The following is a 25,422-nucleotide window of genomic DNA, read 5'->3' on the forward strand; positions in this document are numbered from 1 at the left end:
TTTATGTGGCTAGGTAATTTTTCACAGCGTCAGGTAGATGTCAGCATCATTTCTGCACTGGAGTAGCTTGGCTACGGGGTGTCTAGTTCTTGTGCACAAGTCGTCAGCACTGCAAGGATGTTGTCAGGGCCCTTGGCCTTCACTGTGTCCAAGTCACTCGGCTGCTTCTTAATGATACATGGAGTAAACTAAATTGACTGGATAGTGGCATCTATGATGATGGAGATCTTGGCAGTGGGCCGAGTAGGATTATCCACTTGGACTTGGCTCCTGTATGCCAAATCTTGATTGCGTGAAAAAGTGTTGGATGAGTTACTAAATGTAGTAACTGTTTAGGGCCTAGCCTCACCTTACTGTGCCATACAAGTGAACATATAATGCGCTAATAGCCCTTCAGGTGAATTACTTATTGAACAGCAGTCTGCAAACAACTGCCTTTAAGCTTCTGCTTGATGTCAACTGCAAAGTGTTCACTGGGGGCATTAATATGATTAGAAGGGAATTTAAGAGCAGGATGGCAGCAACCCTGAGCTGGGAGAAGACCTCCTGCTTCCTCATAACCTGCTTCCTCCTATAAGTTTTTGTAGGGCTCTGCCCTTGAATTGGGACATTGGGACATTTCATGCAGTGTCACAGGCTACCTCCATTGGTTGTTCATCTGTTGCCTGTTGTACGCTGCTTTTCCTTGCAGAGACAAATGGAAACCTTGGTTAGCTGTTGGGAAAGTGAGTCCTAGTATTCCACCCAATGTTGCAATGTCATGTCCTTGGGGATTACATGACTGTAACGTTGAACCAAGCAGCAACTGCTAGGGGAAAGTGCTGGCACCACATTGCCTTTGCCCACACTTACCAAGAGTAATGGGAGGAGTGGGAGACAGGGTGGGCTTCAGAAGCGACTCGATGGAAGATGTTCCATGGCTTCTGATAGAAACACAACTAAATGTGTTAATTAGAGGGAGAAGGCAAATCAAGGTATTGCCAGAGCATTCACATACGATATTACAGCTGAGATGTGCACTTATCTTCCCCTTCCTGGTGAGGCCATTGAATTTCTTCCTGCACTGGAGCCACATCCTGTGGATAGTGCTGCTAGTGTTAACCACTTCTGCCATCATTGCCATTCTCCGAAGACCACTGTTTGAGGACTTTGCGGCCATTGTGGGGAAAGGGCACCTCCCTCCTCTGCTCCATCTCCTGCAGCAATTGCTCAATGGATCCATCATCAGAGCAGGGTGTCCCAAATCTACCAACCCGCCTAACAGAAAGTTCAGCCCACCATGCAGTGGAAAGATAGTCTCTGAATGAGGTGCCGAAAATCAGAAAAATTACTGAAGAACAATTCTACAGCTACTACAGTGTTCCAAGGCTTCGAGTACTGTTTCTCAGCAAAAGGCTCCCAAACCTCTCCCAGATGCAGCAGTTCCTTTAAGGGCTGCAGCAGTGCTTCCATTTCCTGAGACACACTTCCACTGCTCAATCACAGCGCATATCACACAGTGCCCACCCGTGAACTGTCCACATTATTTTAATGAGCCTTGCCAGGAAATCAGGCACTAGACACTAACTCCAGGTGGAGTGCCCGCACTCACTTCCATGGGTCTTTCATGGTCTAGATGAAGAATGCTCACTTGGGCAACGACCAGAAGGTAACTGCCACCCATTGAACTGTACCCCATTAAGAGTTGGCACCTTCAAGAGAGAAGGGAAGAAAGGGAGAAAAAAAAACTGGGGAGGGAACAGAAAACGAGAACAAGTGTATGACTACATACTTTGTTATCATTAACTTGATAGGCCAAGCATTTCCACTTCATAAGTTCTGCAGACTGGGACTTTATGCTTTTAAAGAGTGCAGACTGAGATTGAAAGGCACCATCTGTCAATGCAAGTACATTACTCAAAATAACAACTCTGAACGCTGTTGGTGTTTATCCTAATTAGTCACTAAACATAGCCCATGTCATTCTTTCACCCATGGGCCCCAGAGAGGCAGCTTTCCTGTTTGCAGTCACGTAAATGAAAAAGTAAACTTCACAAAAATAAAAGGTTTTGTGGCAGCTTTGTCACTTCCGATCAATAGTTTCAGTACAAATCATCTGTAAAACTAACATAACCTCATCCACTGACTGAGCACAACCTACTAAACTGCAATTATAAATAGACCTTTGTGGTCTGAACCTGACATTTTGCCAATGCAAATGTTTTCCTCCAGAGTTAGTGAATCAAAAATATCTGCTTGTGCTTCATTTGAATATCTGTTGCTTTCATTTACATGTTTTGAGGAAATGACTGGTTAAAATGTGCAAGGTCACTCTTGCTTGTAAAATGTACTTGAAAACTGCAACCATTTGCTTCCCCACCCACATTCCTGGGGAGACTGAATCATCCCTATGTCCATTAAAATATTTAGCATCTTTATTAATCTGTGAGGACTTTAAAGAAGGCAACCACAGTCAAACCTTAATACTTGCAAACTTGCATGGACCAACAAAGTAGTTCCTTTTATTAGTAGTTTCAATAGACTGAATTTTGAGGTCCTCCACTGACTATAATGGAGCTTCAGCTAGGTTCAGGCAAAACATCTGTATAAAGTCTGTTACAAGTGTACAAAAAGAAAAAGAACACCACCAGCCTGAAGATTCACTCAAAAGTGGGGGTGCTTTTTATTGTCTTGAAGCAATTTTCCCAGGTTAGTTGTGCTTGCACTCTGAGGTAACCAAGTTCTCTTTACATTTAGAAAAGTGTTTTTTTTATTGTGCTGTTGAGAGGTCATTGCAGCAAGCAAAGGCTCTGCAAATGCACCACTGAACTCGATTTCACCTGCTGATTGCTCTGATACCTTTAGGAAAGTATAGCTACAAGAACACGTGACCAAGCAGAACAGCAAGTTCTTGTGGCAGTTAATGGGTCATTTATTCTGGTTGAATGTACACTCCTCAAACTTCCATGACCTGCAAGTGTATTTTGTGGAGAGGACATATATGGCTGTTCCCAGTAATAGGAATCATTCACAAATACTATCCTTGAGAAATATTAAGTATGAAGTGAAAAATAATGGGGTAGAAATCGTTCGGAGTGGCAAACCAATAGTGCTCGCCACTCCATAGATTTATACTAACCCACAAACTTACTTCAGGCACTTCCTCTAATAGCAAGCGGAGAAGAGCCCAACATCAGTTCAGCCGAAGCTAGGACCCTGGGAGAAGCAAGAGGAGCGATCTTTCCCCTTGATCAATCAGATCACAGCATTTTTGACAAGCTGCGTTCACTGTCTCTGCAGGCTTGGAACGTTAAAACCAGGAAGTGAAAGGGACAACATTTTTAAATCAATGTACAAACAGTAATAGACAGCGAAGAAAAGAGGGTAAGAAATAATTGATTTAAATAAAAGAAACAAAAAGGGAAAAGTAAAAAAAAAAGTTTTTAATTTTTTAATGACCAAAAACTATTAAAATAAGGAGCAGTGAAACTCCACATTTTTAAAAGTTAATTTTTAGTTGTTTGGCATTCATTAAGACTTACCACGATGTTAACACTTAGTTTAGACCTGTATTTTTAAGCGTACCTGTTTGGTGGCGTAATTAGTTATTTTCCAGCTGGACAGATGAGCAAGTTTGCACTTTTTCAATGATTTCTCTGATTGCGGCGTGCGATATCCCTTTAATTCGAAGCTGTCATATCACCAGCGAACCACTAGGAGCAAGTTCTGGATTTCCGCGTTTCATAGAGTCATAGAGTCATAGATTTATACAGCACGGATAGAGGCCCTTCGGCCCATCGTGTCCGCGCCGGCCATCAAGCCCTGTCTACTCTAATCCCATATTCCAGCATTTGGTCCGTAGCCTTGTATGCTATGGCATTTCAAGTGCTCATCCAAATGCTTCTTGAATGTTGTGAGGGTTCCTGCCTCCACAACCCTTTCAGGCAGTGAGTTCCAGACTCCAACCACCCTCTGGGTAAAAAAGTTCTCTCTCAAATCCCCTCTAAACCTCTCGCCTTTTACCTTGAATCTATGTCCCCTTGTTATAGAACCCTCAACGAAGGGAAAAAGCTCCTTAGTATCCATCCTATCTGTGCCCCTCATAATTTTGTACACCTCAATCATGTCCCCCCTCAGCCTCCTCTGCTCCAAGGAAAACAAACCCAATCTTCCCAGTCTCTCTTCATAGCTGAAGCGCTCCAGCCCTGGTAACATCCTGGTGAATCTCCTCTGCACCCTCTCCAAAGCGATCACATTCTTCCTGTAGTGTGGCGACCAGAACTGCACACAGTACTCCAGCTGTGGCCTAACCAGTGTTTTATACAGCTCCATCATAACCTCCTTGCTCTTATATTCTATGCCTCGGCTAATAAAGGCAAGTATCCCGTATGCCTTCTTTACCACCTTATCTACCTGTTCCACCGCCTTCAGGGATCTGTGAACTTGCACACCAAGATCCCTCTGACCCTCTGTCTTGCCTAGGGTCCTCCCATTCATTGTGTCCTTATTTAAAATGGAATCTACTTATGTAAACTTGTGACACTGTAATCCACCCTCCCACCATTGACCGGAGAACCTTAATTTTGCGTCTCCCAGTTCCTCAGCCTGTATTTCACAGAAATTCCTATGCTCCAACCAATTCCACTTCGTTGCTTCCCAAATTGCCTGAAATTTTGTTATTTAACTATAAATTTCTAATCAAAGCAAAGCATTATATCAAAAACAAGGACAGAATGTATGGCTTTATAATGGGGAATGAATTTGTCTGCACATCCTGGTCCAATTATCATCCACCCTCTGTTTCACCTGAAGACTACACCTTGTCTTGACTCCCCAGGAGTAATTTTCAACATCGCTGCCTAAGCAGTAACCTGGCAGAGTGGATCGCCCACCCATTGTAGAGTGTGTCCGATTTGCATTCCAATGAAATCAATGGAATGAGTTTTGGGCATGTTCTATAAAGGGTGGTTACCAGGTTACCATCCAGACAGCAAAGTTAAAAATTAACCCTCTATGTGCAATACCAAGAGAAGTTGACTAGTATATTTTAATGATCGAAAGATGGCACATTATGGGACAGTAATGGTGAAGGAGGGAGTAACCAGCAAGTAAAAGGGAGAATCATTGATAGGTTTGTTGGGTTATGTGGCAAACTTTTTTCCTAACCAGAGCCCCCACGAGTACAAAGGAGACAACCCCAAATAAACCTGCAGCAACAAATTTGAATGCTGAACCTGGGTTATAACACCAGGTTTCAGCAAAACCAATATGTTCAACTCGTTTTTCATGTGTAAATGACCCTGTTCATGTTGAAGTTATCTCAATAGGAGGTTGGTCAAACATCTGAACCTCTACCAGATTGCTGTTCCAGACTCTACAGAAGATGGCAATGGTCCTGAATGTAATGTTGAACCACCTTCATCAAGGTTCCAGTGGATAACACTTTATAAAAGTGAAAACCTATCACTAAATGACTCACCTGGGACTTTAAAAAAAAAAAAGTCTGGGAAAAGCAAGAGTCAATCTCTGTAGGTGGTGTGCTCTTGAGAGATTGCAGTGGAATGTCGACCTGAATACAGGAAGAAATTCACATCGGAACTGAACCATGGCACTCCTCCTTGGTATAGGTCATAGCATTACCGGAGTCATGTGTCCCTTGTACTCATTGATGACAGTGCCAAGAAAGAAGGGAGCTTAAGTTCATGGTAGATAGGTGCATTGACAACTATGCAGGCTAATAGATGCCAGGCATTGTCTGTCAAAAGCCTCGCATAACCAGATAAAAAAAAAGGAAGAAAGTTTAATTCTCAAATCACTTTTATTTTTGATGCTTGATAATTTTTATATGTTTCAATCAGTAGTATGAACTGAAAAATAATGGGCTTAAAATAAAAATGGTGATATTCTGTCAATCATAAAGCAACTCCAGAGCCATGCAAGGTTTCGGAGTCAATTTCCGTAACTTGATTTCATTCGAGTCATTCAACATTTAATGATTAGTGTGAGTGCATTTTCCTCCCCCTCCACTAACAATACTACCCCGAATAGAAGATGAATTTTCCAAAGCACTTGTCCTGTTCTCCAGTTGTTCAGTATTGATGGAAAATCTCTTACACAAACTTTAGAATTGCAAGCTAAATATTTAATGTAGTGTACCCCAGAGGACTGTGGATGATCAGTCGTTGAATATATTCAAGACTGAAATCAATAGATTTTTGGATACTAAGGGAATCAAGGGATATGGGGATAGGGCGGGAAAGTGGAGTTGAGGTCGAAGGTCAACCATGATCGTCCTGAATGGCGGAGCAGGATCGAGGGGTCGTTTGGCCTACTCCTGCTCCTATTTCTTATGTTCTTAACAAACTGGTGACAGCATAGCCAACATGCTAATAAATGAAAAGGGTATTTAATATTTATTAGTACAGCTGATCAGAACTGTGCCCATACACAATTATAATGGGCAACTTAGTAAAATATTCAACAGTCACAGAAATGCAGTGAGCATGAGAGGACCTGTAAGCAATCACTGTTTTTTTTAATCATTTTGATTTTTAAAAGCGGTTCTGATGGTGACACTCCTTCTTGAAAAGGTATCTTAATTTAGTTAATTTTCACAAGTTCTGCTTTTAAAAATAACATATTATCCATAAGCTGCTTTATCATGTATAATTTGGTAGAACTGGCTGTTTATTAGTTAGGAATGTCATGATATAAACCTGGACTGCATCTCAAAAGGACTTAAAGTACATTGAGTGGTAACTTTTTTCTTCCACAAGGCAGGGGTCAGTCAGTATTGGGCGTATCACACCTTAATTTTGACCCCAATGAAGAAGAGTGGACAGAAGCAGAAATTAGGCCAAAGAGGAGGATTAGAAGGGGCAGAGGATGAGCAAAAGAAACATATAAAAGAGTGATTCCCCGATCCCTGCACTTCCAGCTGGAAGCCACATGCACTGTAACTGTGACCCTGGTGCACTCTCTCTCCATCCTGTGACATAACACCATCTTCCTCCAACACCTCACCTCCACTGTCCAGCTTGGTGGCACTGTGCTCATTTAGTTTCACTGTGGAAAGGTCTCTGGCCCATCTGATAGCTACATGATCACAGCCAGAGCACCTCTACCAGTGGCTTCTCTTTCCACCCCCGCACCATCACCTCTGGAGTTCCGCAAGGATCTATCCCGACCCCTCCACTTCCTCATTTACACACTGTCCCTTGCTAACAGCATCCACAGACATTTGGGTTAGCTTTCACATGGCAAGCTCCATCTCTCCACCACCTCTCTCTACTCCACTACAGCCTCTGTGCCGTCAGGTTTCTTGTCTGACATCCAGTCTTGGATGGGCCACAATTTGCTCCAGTTAAACATTAGGAAGACTGAAGCTATCATCTTCAGACCCTCCCACAAAATCTGTACCGTCATCACTGGCTTCATCCCCTTCCCCGGCCACTGTCTCAGGCTTAACCAGACTGTTTGCAACCTCGGCACCTAATCGACCACAAGCTGAGCTTCTAACCCCACATTCTCTCTACCACAAAAATTGTCTACTTCCAACTTGTTAACAACACCCGCCTCAGCCCATCTGCTAATTCTATTATATTCTATACTGCCTTTATCACCTCCAAACTCAACTATTCTAATGCTTTCCTGACTGGCTTCCTATCCTCCACCCTCTGTAAACTTCACCTCATCCAAAATGCTGCTGCTATATGCAATCCCATGCCAAGTTCTGCTACCCCGTCACCCCTGTCCTCGCCGACCAACATTGTCTTCCAGTCCCCAAACACCGCAAATTTAAAATTCTTATCCTGGTGATTAAATTCCTCCATGGCTTTGATCTTCTCTATCTCCACAACCTCCTCCAGCACTACCCCCTCCTCTCAAACTCTCTGTCCTTGGGACTCTGCCTCTTGTACATTCCCCTATCTTGTCCCACCATTGCTAGTGCTTTCAGGCGCCTAGGCCCCATGCTCTGGAATTCCCTCCCTACACCCCTCCACCTCACTCTCTTCTTTTGACCATCCTTAAAACCCACCTCTTTGACTAAACTATTGGTCATTCCTCCTAAAATCTCTTTCTTTGGTTCAGCTTTTATTTTTTCCCTTTCGACTTTGGACGTGTTCTTATGCTAAAGGTGCTATATGAATGCAAGTTGTCGTTATAGTAGGTACATACCTGCACTACGCTGCCATATTTTATCACCTCTCCGTGTACTTTTTTATTTTCCGTTTCATTCTGCTTCTGTTCCAGCTCAGCTGCATGCTGTGAAAAGAATATGGAGGCAAAAGTGAAGTTGGTTCAACATGTATTTTTTTTTACCATCAATGAAAAAGTCAGAGATTTATAATGATTGTGGTGAAATAAACATTTTTTAAGTTTCCCCTAGCAACCTATATTCTGTCCAATTTCTTCCTCGCAAATTTTCTAAATGGCCTGTGATTCAAAAGCACTTCGGGTACAATGTTCTTTAGCGCGAGAATGCTCAAACAAACTTTCATTAAGGTGAGAGTAAGTTTATGTTAAGGGCGTGTGCATTGTGCTAAGAGCTGTTACATTTCTATTACTGTTGACAATTTAAGCTCTGCCTTAAGCATCTAGGCACTTTCCCAACAAGAGGACAAAAATTAACCAGCTTGTTAACCGACGCAACTCAAGCTTATCTGCCATAGTCAGCTGGGAGTAAAATTGGCAGAGGCCTGGAATAGATTATATTACATTCCCTCTCTGTTGGGGAATGGTTCCATAGGGAGACACAAGGCTATGCAAAAAATAATAGGTGACAATATAAATCTATAAAGCAAAATAAAAAATTCCCAATAGTAACTTCCTTTGAGATTTAAATAGATCAAGTGAACCATTGCTATGTGTTCATGTCCCAGCTATTTTCATGGGTGCCACCCCTTTTCTGATCCAACACAAGAGAGAGACAGCTCAACAGCAACTGATGGAGGGGGACTAATCACTGGACAGATTTTATGGTGGGAGGGGCTTCCTTGCTCACATATTCTGTGCATTACAATAGAGATTCTCAATTTTGGACACTGAATCAAAATTTATCCAAATTTTCAACTTTATTATACAAATGATCTATATTTCATGTTGTAGCAATCTATTTTAAAGGCAATCTGTTAAAAAGATTCTTTATTCTAAGTGGTTAAACTGTACCATGTGCACAGCTTTCCTCAGATTTGCTTCATTTGAACAAAACACAGAGGAGGCATTCAATTTGACTCAGCTAATCACAGTAGACACCTGGATCTCCTCCAGCTACAGAATGGTTAAAGGGGGATATTTGCAAGGCATTTGTGCAGCTTTACAACTGTGTTGATTAATAGCAATGCAACAATGTAAATTGTGTTGCAAAAACATAATAGCATTGTGAAGACGTCACAGAATAACTCATATATACTACCTTCATGACAAAATCACACAGAGCTCTTGCACCAATAATTTGCTAGAGGTGATGATCCCCCTTTGACAATTAGGGAGGACAAAGGACAAAAAGGGAAAGTAGACTTCACTTGATTAATATCCCCAAAACAATCCCCTTTAACAAAGCTGAGCTCGCTGCCCAATTAAAAGGACCTTAATTAGTTCATAATGTTTTGGGAAACTAAAATCAGAAATACTCCAAAACTACAAATTCACTGGGAACAATTTCCCATCCATTTACATGAAACCAGATCAACATTGTTCTGGTGATGTTTGCAGCAGGAAACAGGAAAAAGGAAAGCTGTCACTGATAAGCCTGCCACAGCACTAACAGCCACAGTAATGTGGCAGGAGATGTAGATCATGTACATCTAACTCCTACATGTGTAAGTCTTCTGTCATCCCTTGAACAAAACTTCTTGGCACTCTGTTCTCACATTGCAGTCAGAGCAAGAATGCATGCTGGGGCCTCCATATTTACAGTACGGTAAAATATTAAAAGTGCCATCATCACTTCAAATATTGCCAAGGATTTCCTGTTTATAGACAACAAATCTCAGCTGATACATTTCAGGTCCTGGATCCTTTAAAAGCTGTATTTGTAGCGATTACAAACATGATGATGATGGTTATAGTACCTAGTACTGTTAAACAGTTAACAGAAGGATTATGAAAGTCCAATCTGTGCTGTAATTGAACATGCTGCATCTTAAGCAGCTAGGTTCTCTTCCACTAAAAGTCTGTCATCACCAAGTTTATGCTCACACGTGGGAAATTTCTTACATACATGTTTTAGAAAAAGCATACAAATATAGATATATATTTTAAAAATCTGCATGCAATCCCTGTCAACAAAACCTTACTTCCTATTGTAACATTTGTGTCACATTCGTGTGTCAACTTTTCCTATTCGAAATTCTAATGTTCATATTCATAATGGAAACTGCCTATGTAAACTTGTCGCACAGTAATTATACCCTCCTGCCACTGGTGGTGCTGTAGTGCCTCAGTTTTGCATATCCTCGTTCCTCAGCCTGTACTATAGAGAAACTCATATGCTTGAATCTACTCCTCTGCTTCCCAAATTATCAGAAGTTTTGCGATTTAATTATAAATAATATAAAATCAAAGTATTATATAAAAATAAGGACAGAATGTACAACTTTAAGATGGGAATTGAATTTACCTTGGTCTAATTTCCCCGACCCTCTAATTATACATCGCTTGAAGATTACACTTGATCTTGACTCCTCTGTGCAATGCCACAGGAGATGGACTAGTATTTATTAAATATAGCTAAAATGTTTGGTATGAAGACAATATTGAGTTACATAAAGTAATTCTGATATTCTTAATTTAGTACCATTGCATGTCAGCAGTTCCTAGTAAATAAATTATTATAGTGGGCCTCACATAATTAATGGAAATTGGCAGATGATTGAGACTACCCAAATTTCTACCTGTATGGTACAGAAATATAATCGGCACAGGACTGAAGACAAAAACAATACAAACAAAACAATTAGATCGTTTTATTCACTAAAAAATAGTGAATACATCATGATGTCCTGCACAAGACTTTGCCCTGTGAAAATTCTGGCAGATGATGAGGATGGCAGACAATAGAAGTGCGAATAATGTAAATCCCACTGTACATTGATGCTAATCTGTTCAAATGAAATTTTTTAAACAGGAATATCTAAAAGCACCGTCAGGCATCTGAAAATTCTAGCCAATAATCCAGATGGCGGATAATTGAGATTCCGCTATATAATGGTTCAGTAATTAATAGCCCATTTAAATCATATTGATGAGATTTAACATAGGTCCAAGAAAAGTCTGGACTGAAATTTAAAACATGCATTTAAAATATCTAAAGATATATGTGGTCAATTTTTCACAAAATTTATTCCTGTAACTGAAGCAAGTGTTGACAATATAATGACAGTGCAGATAGATGCAGCTTTAAAATTTTGTCTCCGCTCCATTATTCCCTTCATTAATGCTGCTGCTTTCCTTCAGTCTCACTCTTGCAGCAACAGGGACAGAGCAGCATCTGCAATATTACAGAAAGTTGTCTATTCTTTTCACTGGCACTAAGGATGGCAGGATAGCTTCAGCACTAACACCAAATAACCCAAGAGCAAGACCAACAGGAACCAAAAAAATAGTTGGAGAGAAAGATACGAGGTTGCATGAAGGAAGGGAATTTGAGGTGGACAGTGCGATTTAGGGGGACTGTTGTACAGGTTCTAAAAATCATTATAATTTTAATTAATAAAAATAGTTCCACTTGAGGTTATCATAGTACCAGGCATAAATACCATGTCTTGATGAGTTGGCTCATGGAATCAAAATTCCTCACATCTCAACTTCAAGAACATCCATTCAAGTTTCTTGGAAAAGGTAACTAATGATGCTGGTTAGAAAAATGAATGCACACCTGGAGAATAATTCAGGGAAGGCCAATTGCACTCAAGGAGGCAATCTTTCATGAGCTCCAGAAATAAGCAATGGATTAAAAATTGGAGCTATTGGTAAAATATGATCCTGGAGTTATATCCCTCTGTAGTTCTCAGCTTGAGCTACTTACTGATCTCACCGACAGTTGCCCCCTCCCTTGTAAAAGATAAGGAATCTTACAACACCAGGTTGGACTATAACCTGGTGTTGTAAGATTCCTTACATTTGTCCACCCCAGTCCATCACCGGCATCTCCACACCTTGTAAAAGATGTTAGAGATGGGAAAGCTGTAATTGTTAGTCTGGATAATCAATCACGTAAAATGTTGAGACATCAAATCCAGTTTTTGATTTCAATCACCTTAGCGAATGGGACACGGTAAGGAAAGGTTTTGGCTCCACATAATAAAGTGATTAACTGCTAATGAAATTGGCTGTTCAATTTTAGACTGAAAGTTGAGGCGAAGTTGGCATCAGCTATAATTCTGCTTACCCACCACAAAAAGAAGGAAGCAATGTAATGCAGCAATTTTGGCAAGCCTGATACTATGTCGCATATCACTAAAGCTACATTGACAAGGATATGGTGAATGGAGTTTGTAGGATTATTAAACTAAATTAATCTAGATTGCTGAATCAATTGTGCTCAACAGAAAATTGTTTTCAATTTTGAATCCTGCAGTGTGAAGATTCTATTGCAATATAGATGAATTCATTCTGAATTTGTCAGACTGCTTGCTTGACAATGTCATGGGTGAACCAGAATTTGTTCAAATTGAACATTGGCAAGACCAAAGATACCTTGAGATAGTTGGAGAGAACGGGGGTTTGAAAGTAGTTTTTTTGAGGAGGGAGATGATGACCACACTTTTGAAAGCTGTAAGGACCAAGCCAAAGGATAGATACAGATTCATGATGTTCGTAATTATGGGATAGAGAAGGAGAAGTGGATGGTTAGGAGCAGGGATGAGAGAGGACAAAGGGAGCAGTGATGGACTTAATGAATGAGAAGTTTTGTGATAGCAGGGAAAACAGGACATGGGGTAAAGACTATGGAATAAGACAAAAGCACTGGGAGGAGTTGGGAATGTAATAGCAGCAGAATGGATGCCATTAATTTTGGACATGCAGAGCTGAATTTTCCTTCTCCCACTAGGAGAAGGCCAGAGTAGTCAGCTCATAATCTATGCAAATTCCCAGCCGGATCTCAGGCATCAAGAGGGAGCCCACCGCCACCGAGGAAAATGGGGTGGAAGTGCAGCTGGATTATCGTTGTAGCACTGAAAAAGGAGAAGGTTAGGCTGGGCTGAGGAGAAGTGCCAGCTATCGTCCTTTCCCACCAAAAAAGGGTTCAGTGGGCCTTCCACTGCTGCCCCAGGATCTACTGGTACCTCTCTCCTGGTAGTGGATGGGGTTAGCAGGATCAGCAGCAGAAGGCAGGAAGAACTGGCCTATGCCACCCCATTGTTATTTACATGGAGGAGGGAGGTGAAGGAGTGCTGGCAGCTAACATTGTTTGGGCGGGGGAAGGAAAATTTAGGCTGGGGGGGGCGAGGATACCGCATTTTCTGCTGCTATACTATCCGAGTTTCTTTTTTAGGTCCTGCTGTGAAGACAATGGGAATGATTTTCAAGTGACCGCTGAAATGAACGGGAGGGAAAATTGTGCGGTTTCTATAAGTGGCGCCCGACCCACAGAATTTTACGCTCTGCCAGTAAGTTGAAAAGGACACCACATGTTTTTTATACTACAGCAAAAGTCAGGTTTAAAGCAAGGAGCATTTACACAGTTACCAACCACATTGATAGTCCATTGAAGACTCAGGTCATCAATGAATGGCCGAATCAGATGATACACTGCTTACCAAAAGCTAGAGCTCAGCTGTTTCACTGTACATATTCTCCAACAGCAAAATTTCTCAGCAAAATTGAAGCCCATGGGATTAAAGGGGCAATGGCAGTATGGATACAAAATTGGTTATGAGACATTATAAGTCACTGAATATATTTAAGATGGAGCTAGATAGATTTCTAGACACAAAAGGCACCAAGGGGTAGGGGAGAGAGCAGGAATATGGTATTGAGATAGAGGATCAGCCATGATTATACTGAATGGCAGAGCAGGCTCGAAGGGCCGAATGGCCTACTCCTGCTCCTATTTTCTATGTTTCTATGTTTCTATGAGACAGAAAGCAGAGGGTAATGGAGAACGGTTGTTTTTCAGACTGGAGGGATGTGTGCAGTGAGTCGATATTAGAACCACTGCTTTTTTTGCTATATATTAATGACCTGGACTTGGGTATAGGGAGCATAATTTCAAAGTTTGCAGATGATAAAAATGTTGAAATGTAGTAAGCAGTGAGGAGAATAGTAGCAAACTTCAGGACAACATAGACAGACTGATGAAATGGGCAGACACACGTCAGATGAAATTGAATGCAGAGAAGTGTGAAGTGATGCATTTTGGAAGGAAAAATGAGGAGAGGCAATATAAACTAAATGGGCTCTATTTTAGCACCCGCTATCGGGTGCATTTCCCGCGGGGGGGCTCCGAAAATCGGAGAATCCTGGCGCGGTACCGGAGCCCGCCCCGAACCCGCGCACTTCCGGGTTCCCCGCTGACGCGCCGGCGTGCGCGCACAGCCCTCGCTGGTGGGAATCCCGCAGGCAATTAAAGCCAGCGGGATGCCACTTGACAATATTTATTTAGGTATTTCAGGTCATTAACTGACCTGATTAAGGGACTATGTGGGATTTTAGAACAAAATGGGACTGTTTCCCACACTGGGGGAAACACTCCCAGGACGAATGGACGTGTTGCAGCTGTCAGCCTGTGGCAGCTGCAAAGGTCCATTTGACAGGTGGTGGGGGGGGCGGGGGGGGGGGGGGGGGGGTGGAGAGACACTCACCCATTGCAGGAGGCCACTCCGTCACTTGGGACAAAGTTTGGCCTCCACCATCCTCCTCCCGACAGTCAAAGTCACCAACCTACACACTTACCCCGGGGTCCAGAGACATGTACCTACCTTGCGGACCCCCTCAGATGTACATCTTGCAGATGGGGGCCGCCGTAGCTGCAGGCATGACCTCCTCAGAGGGCGAACAGCATCACCAGCCTCGCCGTCCACCTCTGACACGTGGAGCTCCACAACAGAGTGCTGTGACACATCCACCCGTACAGCAGGAGGGAGGGCTACTGCAGAGCGAGATGCGTCGCAGAGGGCACTACCCTCGCCACAGGGTCCACAGACCGAGGCTCAGCCTCCTGGACCTCTCTGAGCAGCAGTGCACACGGAGGCTCAGAGTCACTTGACATGTAGCCATGGACATCTGCAGCCTCTTTCATGCCGAGCTGCTCCTGGCTGGCCCGAGCACCATCTTCTTACCTGTCGCTGTCACAGTCACCACTGCCCTCCACAACTTCTCCTCCGCATCCTTCCAGGGTGCAACCGGGGACATCGCCGATGTCTCTCAGTCGCCTGCGCAGAAGAGCCCTGCAAATATACCTACACCCACTCTGCAGTGACACAATGGGTGGCATCAGTGGTGGGTCCTCATAGTGATCCTCAGGAGAGGTCATTATTGCACAAACCAGACAGGATTCGCGAAGACATGGCAGTAGTGGTGCCAATATAATGTGTGATGTGAGTTGTTCTGAAATTCAATATAAGTAACACCCATGACAAACCCTCAAACACCCTTGTGCATCCCCTTCATGCTCACGACACGTTTGCCTTACGCTGCCTACTGCGCATATGTGATGCATGCCCTGTGGCTGCAGCACAGGTAGTGGCAGGTTGAGTGAGGCTGGCCGTGAAAGAGATGCACGAGAGGGTGAGTATGAGATAGAGCCATGAGATTGTATGAGGATTGGGTTGCGTGGTAGTGGCGGGGTGAGTACTGGCGAGGTGAGTAGGTGCAGGTAAGATGAGGATGAGGTTTGAGTGGGTATGAGGGGTGATGTGACAGAGTAGTATTGGCAGTGCCGAAGGAGATGTGGGGTGGGGGCAGTGCTGTGGCAGACGGAGTGTAGGGGAAAGACTACGTGTACTCACTTTGGCCGACCTACCGAGGTCATTGGAGTGCCTCCTGCACTGTATGCAGGTGGGCGATATGTTGGTGGCGCTGGTGACCTCCTCTGCCACCTCGAGCCAGGCCTTCTTGTTGGCAGAGGCGGGCCGCTACCTCCTGCCCGCCGGGGGGAAGATCTCTGTCCTCCCCCTCCTCCTCACCCCATGTACTGATACCTGGAGTGAGGCATCATTAAACTGGGAGCAGCCTTCCCCCTGGGCTGCTCCATGCTGTAATTTTTGCTATTTGTTGCAGCATCTGTCAGTGGAGGACTGCCCCTTTAAATAGAGCGCCTCCAGCTGACAGATCATACTGCGCATGCGCAGCCCACCCGACGCGCAGATCAGCAGTGGGGAACCCTTAGGAACAGGTAAGTGGCTCCAATTAGTGGTTTGTCTGCTACGATCGCGCAGGAAACCCACTAATTTCACCGGGCACGTTACCCACGCGCCCGATAGCCCCCCCGCCGAGAACCCGCAGCCCTGCTAACATCGGGCCCAATGGTACAATTCTCAAGGGAGTACAGGAACAGAGAGTTCACGTACACAAATCTTTGAAGGTGGCAGGACAAGTTGAAGAGGCTGTTAAAAAAGCATGCAGGATCCTTGGCTTTATAAATAAAGGCATAGAGTATACAGCATAGAGTGCTAAACCTTTATAAATCACTGATAAGGCCTCAGCTAGAGTATTGTGATCAATTCTGGGCACCACACTTTAGGAAGGATGTCAAGACCTTGGAGAGGGTGCAGAGAAGATTTACTGGAATAGTACCAGGGATGAGGGACTTCCAATTATGTGGAAAGACTAGAAAACCTGGGAGTGTTCTCCTTAGAGCAGAGAAGATTAAGGGGAGATTTAGTAGAGATGTTCAAAATTATGAAGGGTTTTGATGCAGAGATAGAGAGAAATTGTATCCACTGGCAGGAGGGTCTGTAACCAGAGGACACAAATTTAAGATAATTGGCAAAAAAGCTAAGGAGGAGATGGAGAAATTTTTTTACACAGCAAGTTGTTATGTTCTGGAATGCACTGCCTAAAATGGTGGTAGAAACAGATTCAATAGTAACTTTCAAAAGGGAATTGGATATATTCTTGAAAAGGAAAAATTTGCAGGACAATGGAGAAAGAGCAGGGAAGTGGGGCGAATTGGATAGCCCTTTCAAAGAGCTGGCGCAAGCATGATGGGCTGAATGGCCTCCTCTGTGCTGTATGCTTCTATGAACAACTTTTATTATTGCACCTTTATAGTGGCAAGTAAATGGCTTGACCTACAACAAATATATGTTCTCTGATTTTACTTTTAATTTAAACAGAATACCTAGGTGATAAGTGACAGCCAGACACTGAGCCCCTTAAAAATGGTGTCTGTGAACTGTGTAAATTATTGTGGGTTGCAATTTACCTTGACTGTATCTATTTTAAGTCACTTGCTCATTGTCTTGAGATTTACCAACTTTTTTTTAAAACTGATTTTTTTTCCAGATTCACCCAGGTATTGAAAAAAAAGTTTCATATTTGGCGATGTAAAAAATATTTTAGTGATCATTAAGATTTCCTTTTCAGCAGGCAACATGACAGTGCAGGAGTGGGCTCCTCCTGTTTACTTCGGGAAAACTTTCTTCAAATCTTCACAGTACCTGTGGCAAAAATCCTGCTGCTGCTCCAAGATAAGGTTCGAGACGGCTCCCAAAGACGGTAATATTAAATATATCACTTTTTCCTGCAACTATTACAGAAAGTCTAATGTAATTAATTTCCTGTGCACAAATGGGCGGCTCATGTTTGCTTTGGGAACTGAGGTGATTGTGTTATTCATAATAAATGGGCCTGGATTCTCTGCTTTAAAACTGTCCATTTTCAGATGGCGATGTGGCAGTAAGCAAAGTAAATTGGGACAGAGAGGTATTCTTCTGAAATCCCACCCCAAAAAGTGCTGTCATTATTTTCCTCTTGAGTTTTTTGTCCCCTTCATTTCTGAAACTCCTAACTCATGCTTAGTTACCAATGTCAGTATCACTTGTACTTCACCCAACTGGCCATTCTTCATGTGTGAGCCTAGATTGAGTGGTAGCAGCCAATTCCACCATGGAGGAGGCATCACTGCTGAGCCTGTCATCACTTGATGTCCACACATACACACTTTTCAGCTTGGATCACTAGGTAGTGATCAGAAACAGGAAGTACAGTGGATATATCCCATTCAGAGCCCAGCAGCACTGAGGCAAATTATATTTCCCCCACCATCACCCTCACTAAGATCAGCTAATTCACCATGGACCAAAGATCCAATCTTCTTGATCTGTATAGTCCAAGCAGTGCATTTATCCATTGGACCATCATGGGAGCTAGAAAGGTCAAGTTTTTGAAGTCAATATTGAGAAATAGTTTCCCGGTGTAACGTACCAGCACAGAAACAAGCAAAAAAGAATAGTTTATCATAGAAATCAATCAAATTTCTACTTAATAAAAAGATGGCCTACAAGATGTGGAACAGAAGTCCCTTTACAGGATTTTCAGATTTAATGCATTATCTAAATCACAATGCTTCAAAAGTTGTTGATAGTTCAAAATTGAATGCTCTTGCCCTTGATTGATTAAGCTTGAAAAAGACGACAGTTTAGAAGACATGACAGTCAGGTCTGAGTAGGGCCACCTGTACTTTTCTATTTACCTTTAAGAGACAGATGTATATTTAGTGGTTTGTCACGTATACACTGACTGGACAGTAGATGTTCCTATAGATCACCATATCATCTGCAACCTTACAGACTGTCAACCAGGATTCAACTGGCCACGTCATACTTGGGCACTTCTCAACCGCTTTTGAAGTGAACAGGGTCAGTGCGCCTCAAATCTTCACCTTCGAGGCCTTCGGATGACAATACAAACATTGCCCCATGTCATTGAATCATGCCCGCTAATTAAATTATCTGGCAGCCTACACCCTTTGCATGCTGGTGATGACAATGCTCTACGATGGTTGGAATTGTAGGCCAAGTCTGCATTCACTAAATAAGTTATCTGCAAACATTGAACCACAAATTTTTGTAATCTTTTTAAATGATCCACCAGTGAGGCAAAAAAAAAATCAAATCTATTCTAAAAAAGGGTACCCAAAAATCAAAGATTCATGTAAAAAATATAAGGAACAGAAACCTTACCTGCAGCTTCTGTAACAGTGCAACGTCTGCAATTTTATCTTTGTCCTGCTTTGCTTGTTTTGCTTTCCAGTATTGTTTTTGTGCTGAGTAACGGTTCATAGGACATACTTTGAAAAGACAATCTGCAACACAAAGATTTTAGATATTTAATACTAACATATTATCAAAGACAACTATTGGTCACTCAAACTCTTACAGGCTATTTCGCAGCGCTTGCCATGTTTAATCTGTGGAAACATAGACTACCATAGACTTCCACTTTCACCATCATGATTCAATTCATTTCTTGTTGGAGTCCCAGAATCTTGTTAATCTGCGCCTGTTGTGCCAATGTGGGCTGCATGAATGCTCTCTGGAATGCCTCCATGATGGTGGAGCTTGGTCTCTCTCAGAATACTAAAATCCCACTTCTGGCACCACATGTAACAAGCTGATGCAGGCCCAGGACCCAGTGGTCAATTGGACACACAGGCTAGATCTTAAAACAAGTGAGGCAGATTCACCCACATTGTATCTTTACTGGCAGCAATGAACAAGCCGGTGATCAATACCACTTCCTACTGTGGATTTGGATTTCCACAGTTCTCACTGGAGGTCACTAAAACAAAATAACATTGTGCACTTTCCTCCAACAATTTCTGCATCCACTATTGGGTTTTTCTTCTGAAACTTTTTAAACAGATTGTTATTGTGCATACTCTTTGACTGAAACAAGATTTCAAACAGGAAATAAGAGTCGACGCCAATTAAGCACTTAATGTTTGATGATTAAGCAAGCTGGTTCAGCGAGGCTTAGTTGGCACTGCTGGTGCCCCTTCTGCTGCCAATGAGATGAAGTACCACTAACTACCTACATTGCATGCCCATTGTCCAAAGTCTTGGTGGGGGGGGGGGGGCGGAGGTGGGAATTACATTGCTATTTCTACAGTCTGGAACCACTAAGGGTGTTTTTTTTAATCAATTTCTAGCAGTTTCACTACTCACCATTCCCTGACACAGACAGGAAATTAAGTGGTCTGTTGTCAGGTCTCTACTAAGGTACCTTCTGCTTTTGTCGGTTGAGGTCATGGGAAAGCGAAGTCCATGTGCTTGCTCCCCGCATTTACATTGCTAATCAGATACCATTTCCAGAACTGTAGACCCTCAAAAATACACTCCTTTGTGCAGTAAAATAATTGTGCCAAAAAAATGTAGACAGAGTCTTTAGAGTTTGAACTATGAAAGATATTGTTTACAGATTTTCCCAAGACTGGCCTAAGGATCTATTTTCACAAGGAGTTATTGATAATATTTAATTTGTTTGCAATTGACTCCTCTTCAATGTATTATTGTTTTCCATTGGGCCTTCATCTAACTATGACAAGCACTTACTTAACAGGAACATATAGAATATATGATATATAGCAATTGTTCTAGTGTAAATAGAAAGAGAACTTGCATTTTTATAGCGTCTTTCACGACCTCAGGATATCCCAAAGTGCTTTACAGCCAACGAAGTACTTTTGAAGTGTAGTCACGGTTGTAATGTAGGAAACACGGCAGCCAATTTACACACAGCAAACTCCCACAAACAGCAATGTGAGAATGACCAGATTATCTGTTTAAGTGATGTTGCTTAAGGGATAAATATTGTCCAGGACACCGAGACGAACTGGGCAGAAGGGGCCTCGGTTGAACATCTCATCTGAAAGACAATGCCTCACTCCCTCAGTACTGCCCTGGAGTGTCAGCCTAGATTTTGTGCTCAAGTCTCTGGAGTGGGAGTCAGAGATGAGAGTGCCACCACTGAACAGTGTCTGACAACAACGATAAGTATAATTCAGTGCAAACTTCATTCAAGTAAGCAGCTCAATAAATATTGCCATATATTACATATTTGTAAAAAAAAGTCATTCTACAAGAGAAGTTGCTGATTTGTGATATTTGGATCATCATATAGCCCCTCATCATGTCTCAGATAGAATGAATTACATTGCGCAATTGCAATTGTTATGAGGATAAATGTGGCAGCAACAAACTGCTATGAGATAAATATTTTTGCGGTGTTGATTGAGGAACCTTCCTCAAATAATGCCATGGGCTTTTTAATGTCCACCTAAACCACCAAAACAGGCAGACATGGCCCTGATTTAATCCAAACAACAGCACCTTCAGCAATACAACTCCCTCAGCACTGCACTGAACTATCAGCCTACATACGTCCTTTAGTGAACCTTAAATCCACAACTCGGACTCAGAGGCAAGAGTGCTACCAACTAAGCCAACTGACAAGTCATTCTATCTTGAATGTTGGTAATTATGGTTCAAATAGTGGTGTACAGTCAAATGGAAATAGTTATTACACAACTCCTTAATGTACATGAAACCCAGACTCCTTACTAAGAGTAAAATGATTCTGGGTCTTTGTTCTAATTTATCATTTAATGCCTGCAATGTTTTCAGTTACAGCACAATACACAGATTTGGATTTGGTTAGACACAAAAAAGTCCTTACTAGAAACAAAACAGGTTTTTGGTGATTGTCACTCAATCCTAGACTCCCAATAACTTTGGCCCATGACTTGTCTTTATGACTGTCACAGCTGTGTTTCTTGGAGTGTTGATATCCTTCCTAAATATAAGTGGGGAGAACAACAGATAGGAATGCTGTAAAAACCGATAAAAATGAATTCCTAATACAAGAGTGCCTAATAATTCAGATATAAACAAAAAAGGACCTATTTAAGAGTTGAACACACTATAAGATTTGTCAAGCGTTTTTAATTAGGGAGACATAAAATATGGCAAAACAGGAATTAACGAGCAATAGGAAATGAAGGGGTATAAGAGAAATACTAAGCTCTGGTTTCCAAATGATGAAGGGTTTTGATAGAGTAAATAAGGAGAAACTTTTTCCACTGGTAACCAGAGGATACAGATTTAAGGTCATTGGCAAAAGAACCAGCGGGGAGATGAGAAGAATTTTTTTAAGCAGCATGTTGTTATGATCGGGAATGCACTGCCTGAAAGAGTGGTGGAATTCAATAGCAACTTTCAAAAGGGAATTAGATATATACTTGAAAAGGAAAAATTTGCAAGACAATGGGGAAAGAGCAGGGGAGTAGGACTAATTGGATAGCTCTTTCAAAGAACCAGCACTGCTACGATGGGCCGAATGGCCTTTCTGTGCTGTATGATTCTATGGACGAGCTTTTCTTTACTCATATAAATGTAATTTGTGTAAGTTGACCACCTTTGGCTGAGGTCCAAATTTTATTAAGCATTTAGAATTAAAAAGTAGGTGCATAGGTCTGAAAGGGGGCCCAATCAGCATGATTTTATACGTACAAACATGAAGCAAATCCATTTCACATTCAAGTATGCACAAGTGAAGAATTTTGCACTTGCGAGATCAGATTTCTGTTCCACAATGGGATTGTATTGTGTGTGTGCACAAGCGCATTTTAAAAAAATCTACCATTTAAAAACCATAATTTTTCTGTCTCCAGGGAGATGAGTCAGTCTGCAATAAGTTTGTTAACTTGCTTTCCACAGTGTATATGTTAACTTTGCATTTGTGCTTGTGAACCTCAATTGTTGTATTTGATTGTCGCATTACAGTTATCAGTTAGAAAATCATAACATCATCACAAAGATCTGGCTTGTAGGAATGTATCTGATATAATTTGGTGAATTTGTTGCACCCCAGTGATTTAAAATTTTCAAATGGTTTAATGTTCTTCCGTCTAAGGTCAGAAACGGAAATGATTATTTAAATTTTCACAAAGCTGATTCAATGTAACTTCGGTCTCCAAACAATAACTGCACAGTAACAGGAAAGAATCAGATTGCTGCTATTCACAGTTCGTGATTGCTAACTAGTAGGGATAAATGGAAAGGACTGATGTTTTTCCCTGGTCTGTGAAAAAGGCTCACTTATTTTTAGCTATCTAACCCATTTTTCTGGCCTGTTTTGTGACCTTTCTTTATAAATAGGATGCCCTATCGTTCTATCTAAATATTTTTTCCACATTTTACATACAGGAAAGCTACACGCCTACAACAGGATATATGATATGCTGCAAGTACCAGGTTTTCATAGAAGTAGATGGAGATGAAAGGAAATTCCCTTAATAGTTTAAACGTATTCACGGTTTTGAATGTAGCTGTAAAAGCAGCTTTCAACTGGCCAATTATGATGACGGGTCTACTGCATAGGTTTTCAATTGGAGTCCTTGAACCATAAGGCGTCTAGGAGGTTATCAGATTTCTACATTTTTCTGTATTTGTTGGTTCACTACCACATTATTTTTCTTGCTGCATGCTTTCTGCAATGGTAGCACTGATTTCCTTTGGGTAGCTGATACCATCATTCGGAATTTAGGAGAGGGTGTCCCCAGCAGTGTTTCAATATTTGGAGAGTGGTCCCACATTGAAAAGTTTGCAAACCACAGAAGTTTGCAACTCCACAAAGTTACATCAGACACTACAACTACATTTTGTATTGTTTCAAGCATACTTAGGTTTGAAATGTTTCCAGTTTTAAATAGTCACATTCCTGATAACAGGAAAGGACAGAATCTAGAACAATGCAATTAACTTTATTCCATAGCTGAAAAGGATCTCTAGCCTCATAGCCTCCATTAACAAGATTAATGATGATAACAAAGTACATCGTCTTTCTTAAGCACCATTATGCTATTGGTACCATTTGAGACAGATATCATTTTACACCAAAGCAGGCCCAGCAGACCCAAGTAATAATGATTGCTTCTGTTGCACTCTGATAAAAGGTGGTAAATACAGCTTTACACCTTTGTGAAAACATGTATGTACAGAGCTCTGCTTACTGGCATTCCAATGGTAGTTACATTTTAATGTTAACAATGAGCCAATAGAACAGCCATTTCTTCCAACATTAAAAAGATTAAAAATTATACTGAAAAAGTTGTCAAGTGGTGCAGTTATACTGCAGCTGGTGCAAAACCAAAGTGACAGTATCACATATTATTCCCTATTATATCTATAGAAATATTTTGTAAGTTTCTGTGCTCAGAGATTTGCTGCCTGAAAGAGTACAACATGATGAACATCACAAATGTGTGTTTTTTCTGTAAGCACTGATTACACTATTCTCAAGAAGGATCATCAATTTGAAAAATAAAATTGTGAAAAATAATGTTCACGAAAACTTTTCTTATAATTCCCAACAACATTTTTAAATTCTCTTGATTAGAAAAAGAAGATTTGACAGGATCACTACACAAGTGGAACTCCATTATCCAGGCTCCTGTCATCTGCCATCCCCACTGTTTGACAGAATTTTCAGAGGACAAAGCCTTGTGTGAGATTTTGCCTCATTGCAGAGCTTCATTTGGTATTTGTATATCATCTCCTTTTCTTGGTGAATAAAACTACACAATGTTTCGTTTGTTATTTGTATCATCCTTGGCTTCATTCCCAAGCCTGGGTACTATTGTAGAAATCAAATTTCTGCAATCCTCCATTATGATGGATAATGGAGGTTCCACTATATCTTAAAACCATTAGAGTTGCTGGGACATATACGACTTATATGCTAAGCACTTATCCCTTCACTAAATTGACTTCTCTACAATCAATCCCTTTGACAGATACTTTTATTTTCCTGCTCTTCTACAGTCCTCTGTAGTCATTTACTTAGTGCAGTCATGCTTAGATAATGTGTCTCATATCCACTGCACAATATCAATAGTCAGACAACATTGTGTTTATTGTCTGCAAACAGATCGGTTATAGTTTTCATTTTTTTAAGTCAGCTCCACAGTATTTGAAGCCTCATGAGATCCATCCTTTTGGGACTCTCATTTGCCACACAGCCGCTTAGCGATTCTCAACCACAGACTCTAACAGCAACAGTGCCATAGATTGAACAAGTTATCAGTTTCAGTTCGATCCCATACTGACATAATCCCATTAATTATGAAGGATAATTTAAGAGGTGGCTATATTGTTTGCCAACTATGCTGCCTCTCCTAAAAGAGCAACAAATTGGAACTCTACAACACTGAGCAGTGAGGAAGATCTACCAATTTTTTTAAAAATCAGAAACTGAACCAATCAAATCATTCAGAAAACTGTAAAACCCTTTTGGCTGCAATTTTTTGTTCGTGATAATTGAAATTTCTAATGTTGAAAATAGGGTTTGTAACATAATAAAAGCAGGTATTTGCTTTGCTCTCTGTAGGTAGAACTTTACAAAGTTCTTTCTAAGTTCTGTTATTGGATATGTGCACCCCTTCCCACTTTGCATCAGAGAGACAGCCTGGCTGAAAAATGGGGGAAAGAAAAAGAA

General features: G+C 41.5%; 1 protein-coding gene and 1 long non-coding RNA gene across 3 annotated transcripts in view; one reads left to right on the forward strand and one right to left on the reverse strand.

Annotated features, from left to right (window-relative positions):
* The window catches only part of itpr3 (inositol 1,4,5-trisphosphate receptor, type 3), a 263,682-nt gene that overhangs the window by 160,429 nt on the left and 77,831 nt on the right, over positions 1–25,422 (reverse strand). For both annotated transcript variants that reach the window (XM_068007424.1, XM_068007423.1), the window contains exons 3-4: positions 19,110–19,231; positions 8,158–8,244 (exon numbers count right to left, since the gene is read on the reverse strand). In XM_068007424.1, coding sequence (XP_067863525.1) covers positions 8,158–8,244; positions 19,110–19,231 — 209 coding nt within the window. The remainder of the gene's footprint in view (positions 1–8,157; positions 8,245–19,109; positions 19,232–25,422) is intronic.
* LOC137344449 (uncharacterized) lies at positions 13,518–24,406 on the forward strand. Its single transcript, XR_010968359.1, has 3 exons — positions 13,518–13,592; positions 17,512–17,643; positions 24,325–24,406. It is a non-coding gene; the product is annotated as an uncharacterized lncRNA (long non-coding RNA).

Source organism: Heptranchias perlo, chromosome 27, assembly GCF_035084215.1.
Source record: "Heptranchias perlo isolate sHepPer1 chromosome 27, sHepPer1.hap1, whole genome shotgun sequence".
Classification (NCBI taxonomy): Eukaryota; Metazoa; Chordata; class Chondrichthyes; order Hexanchiformes; family Hexanchidae; genus Heptranchias; species Heptranchias perlo.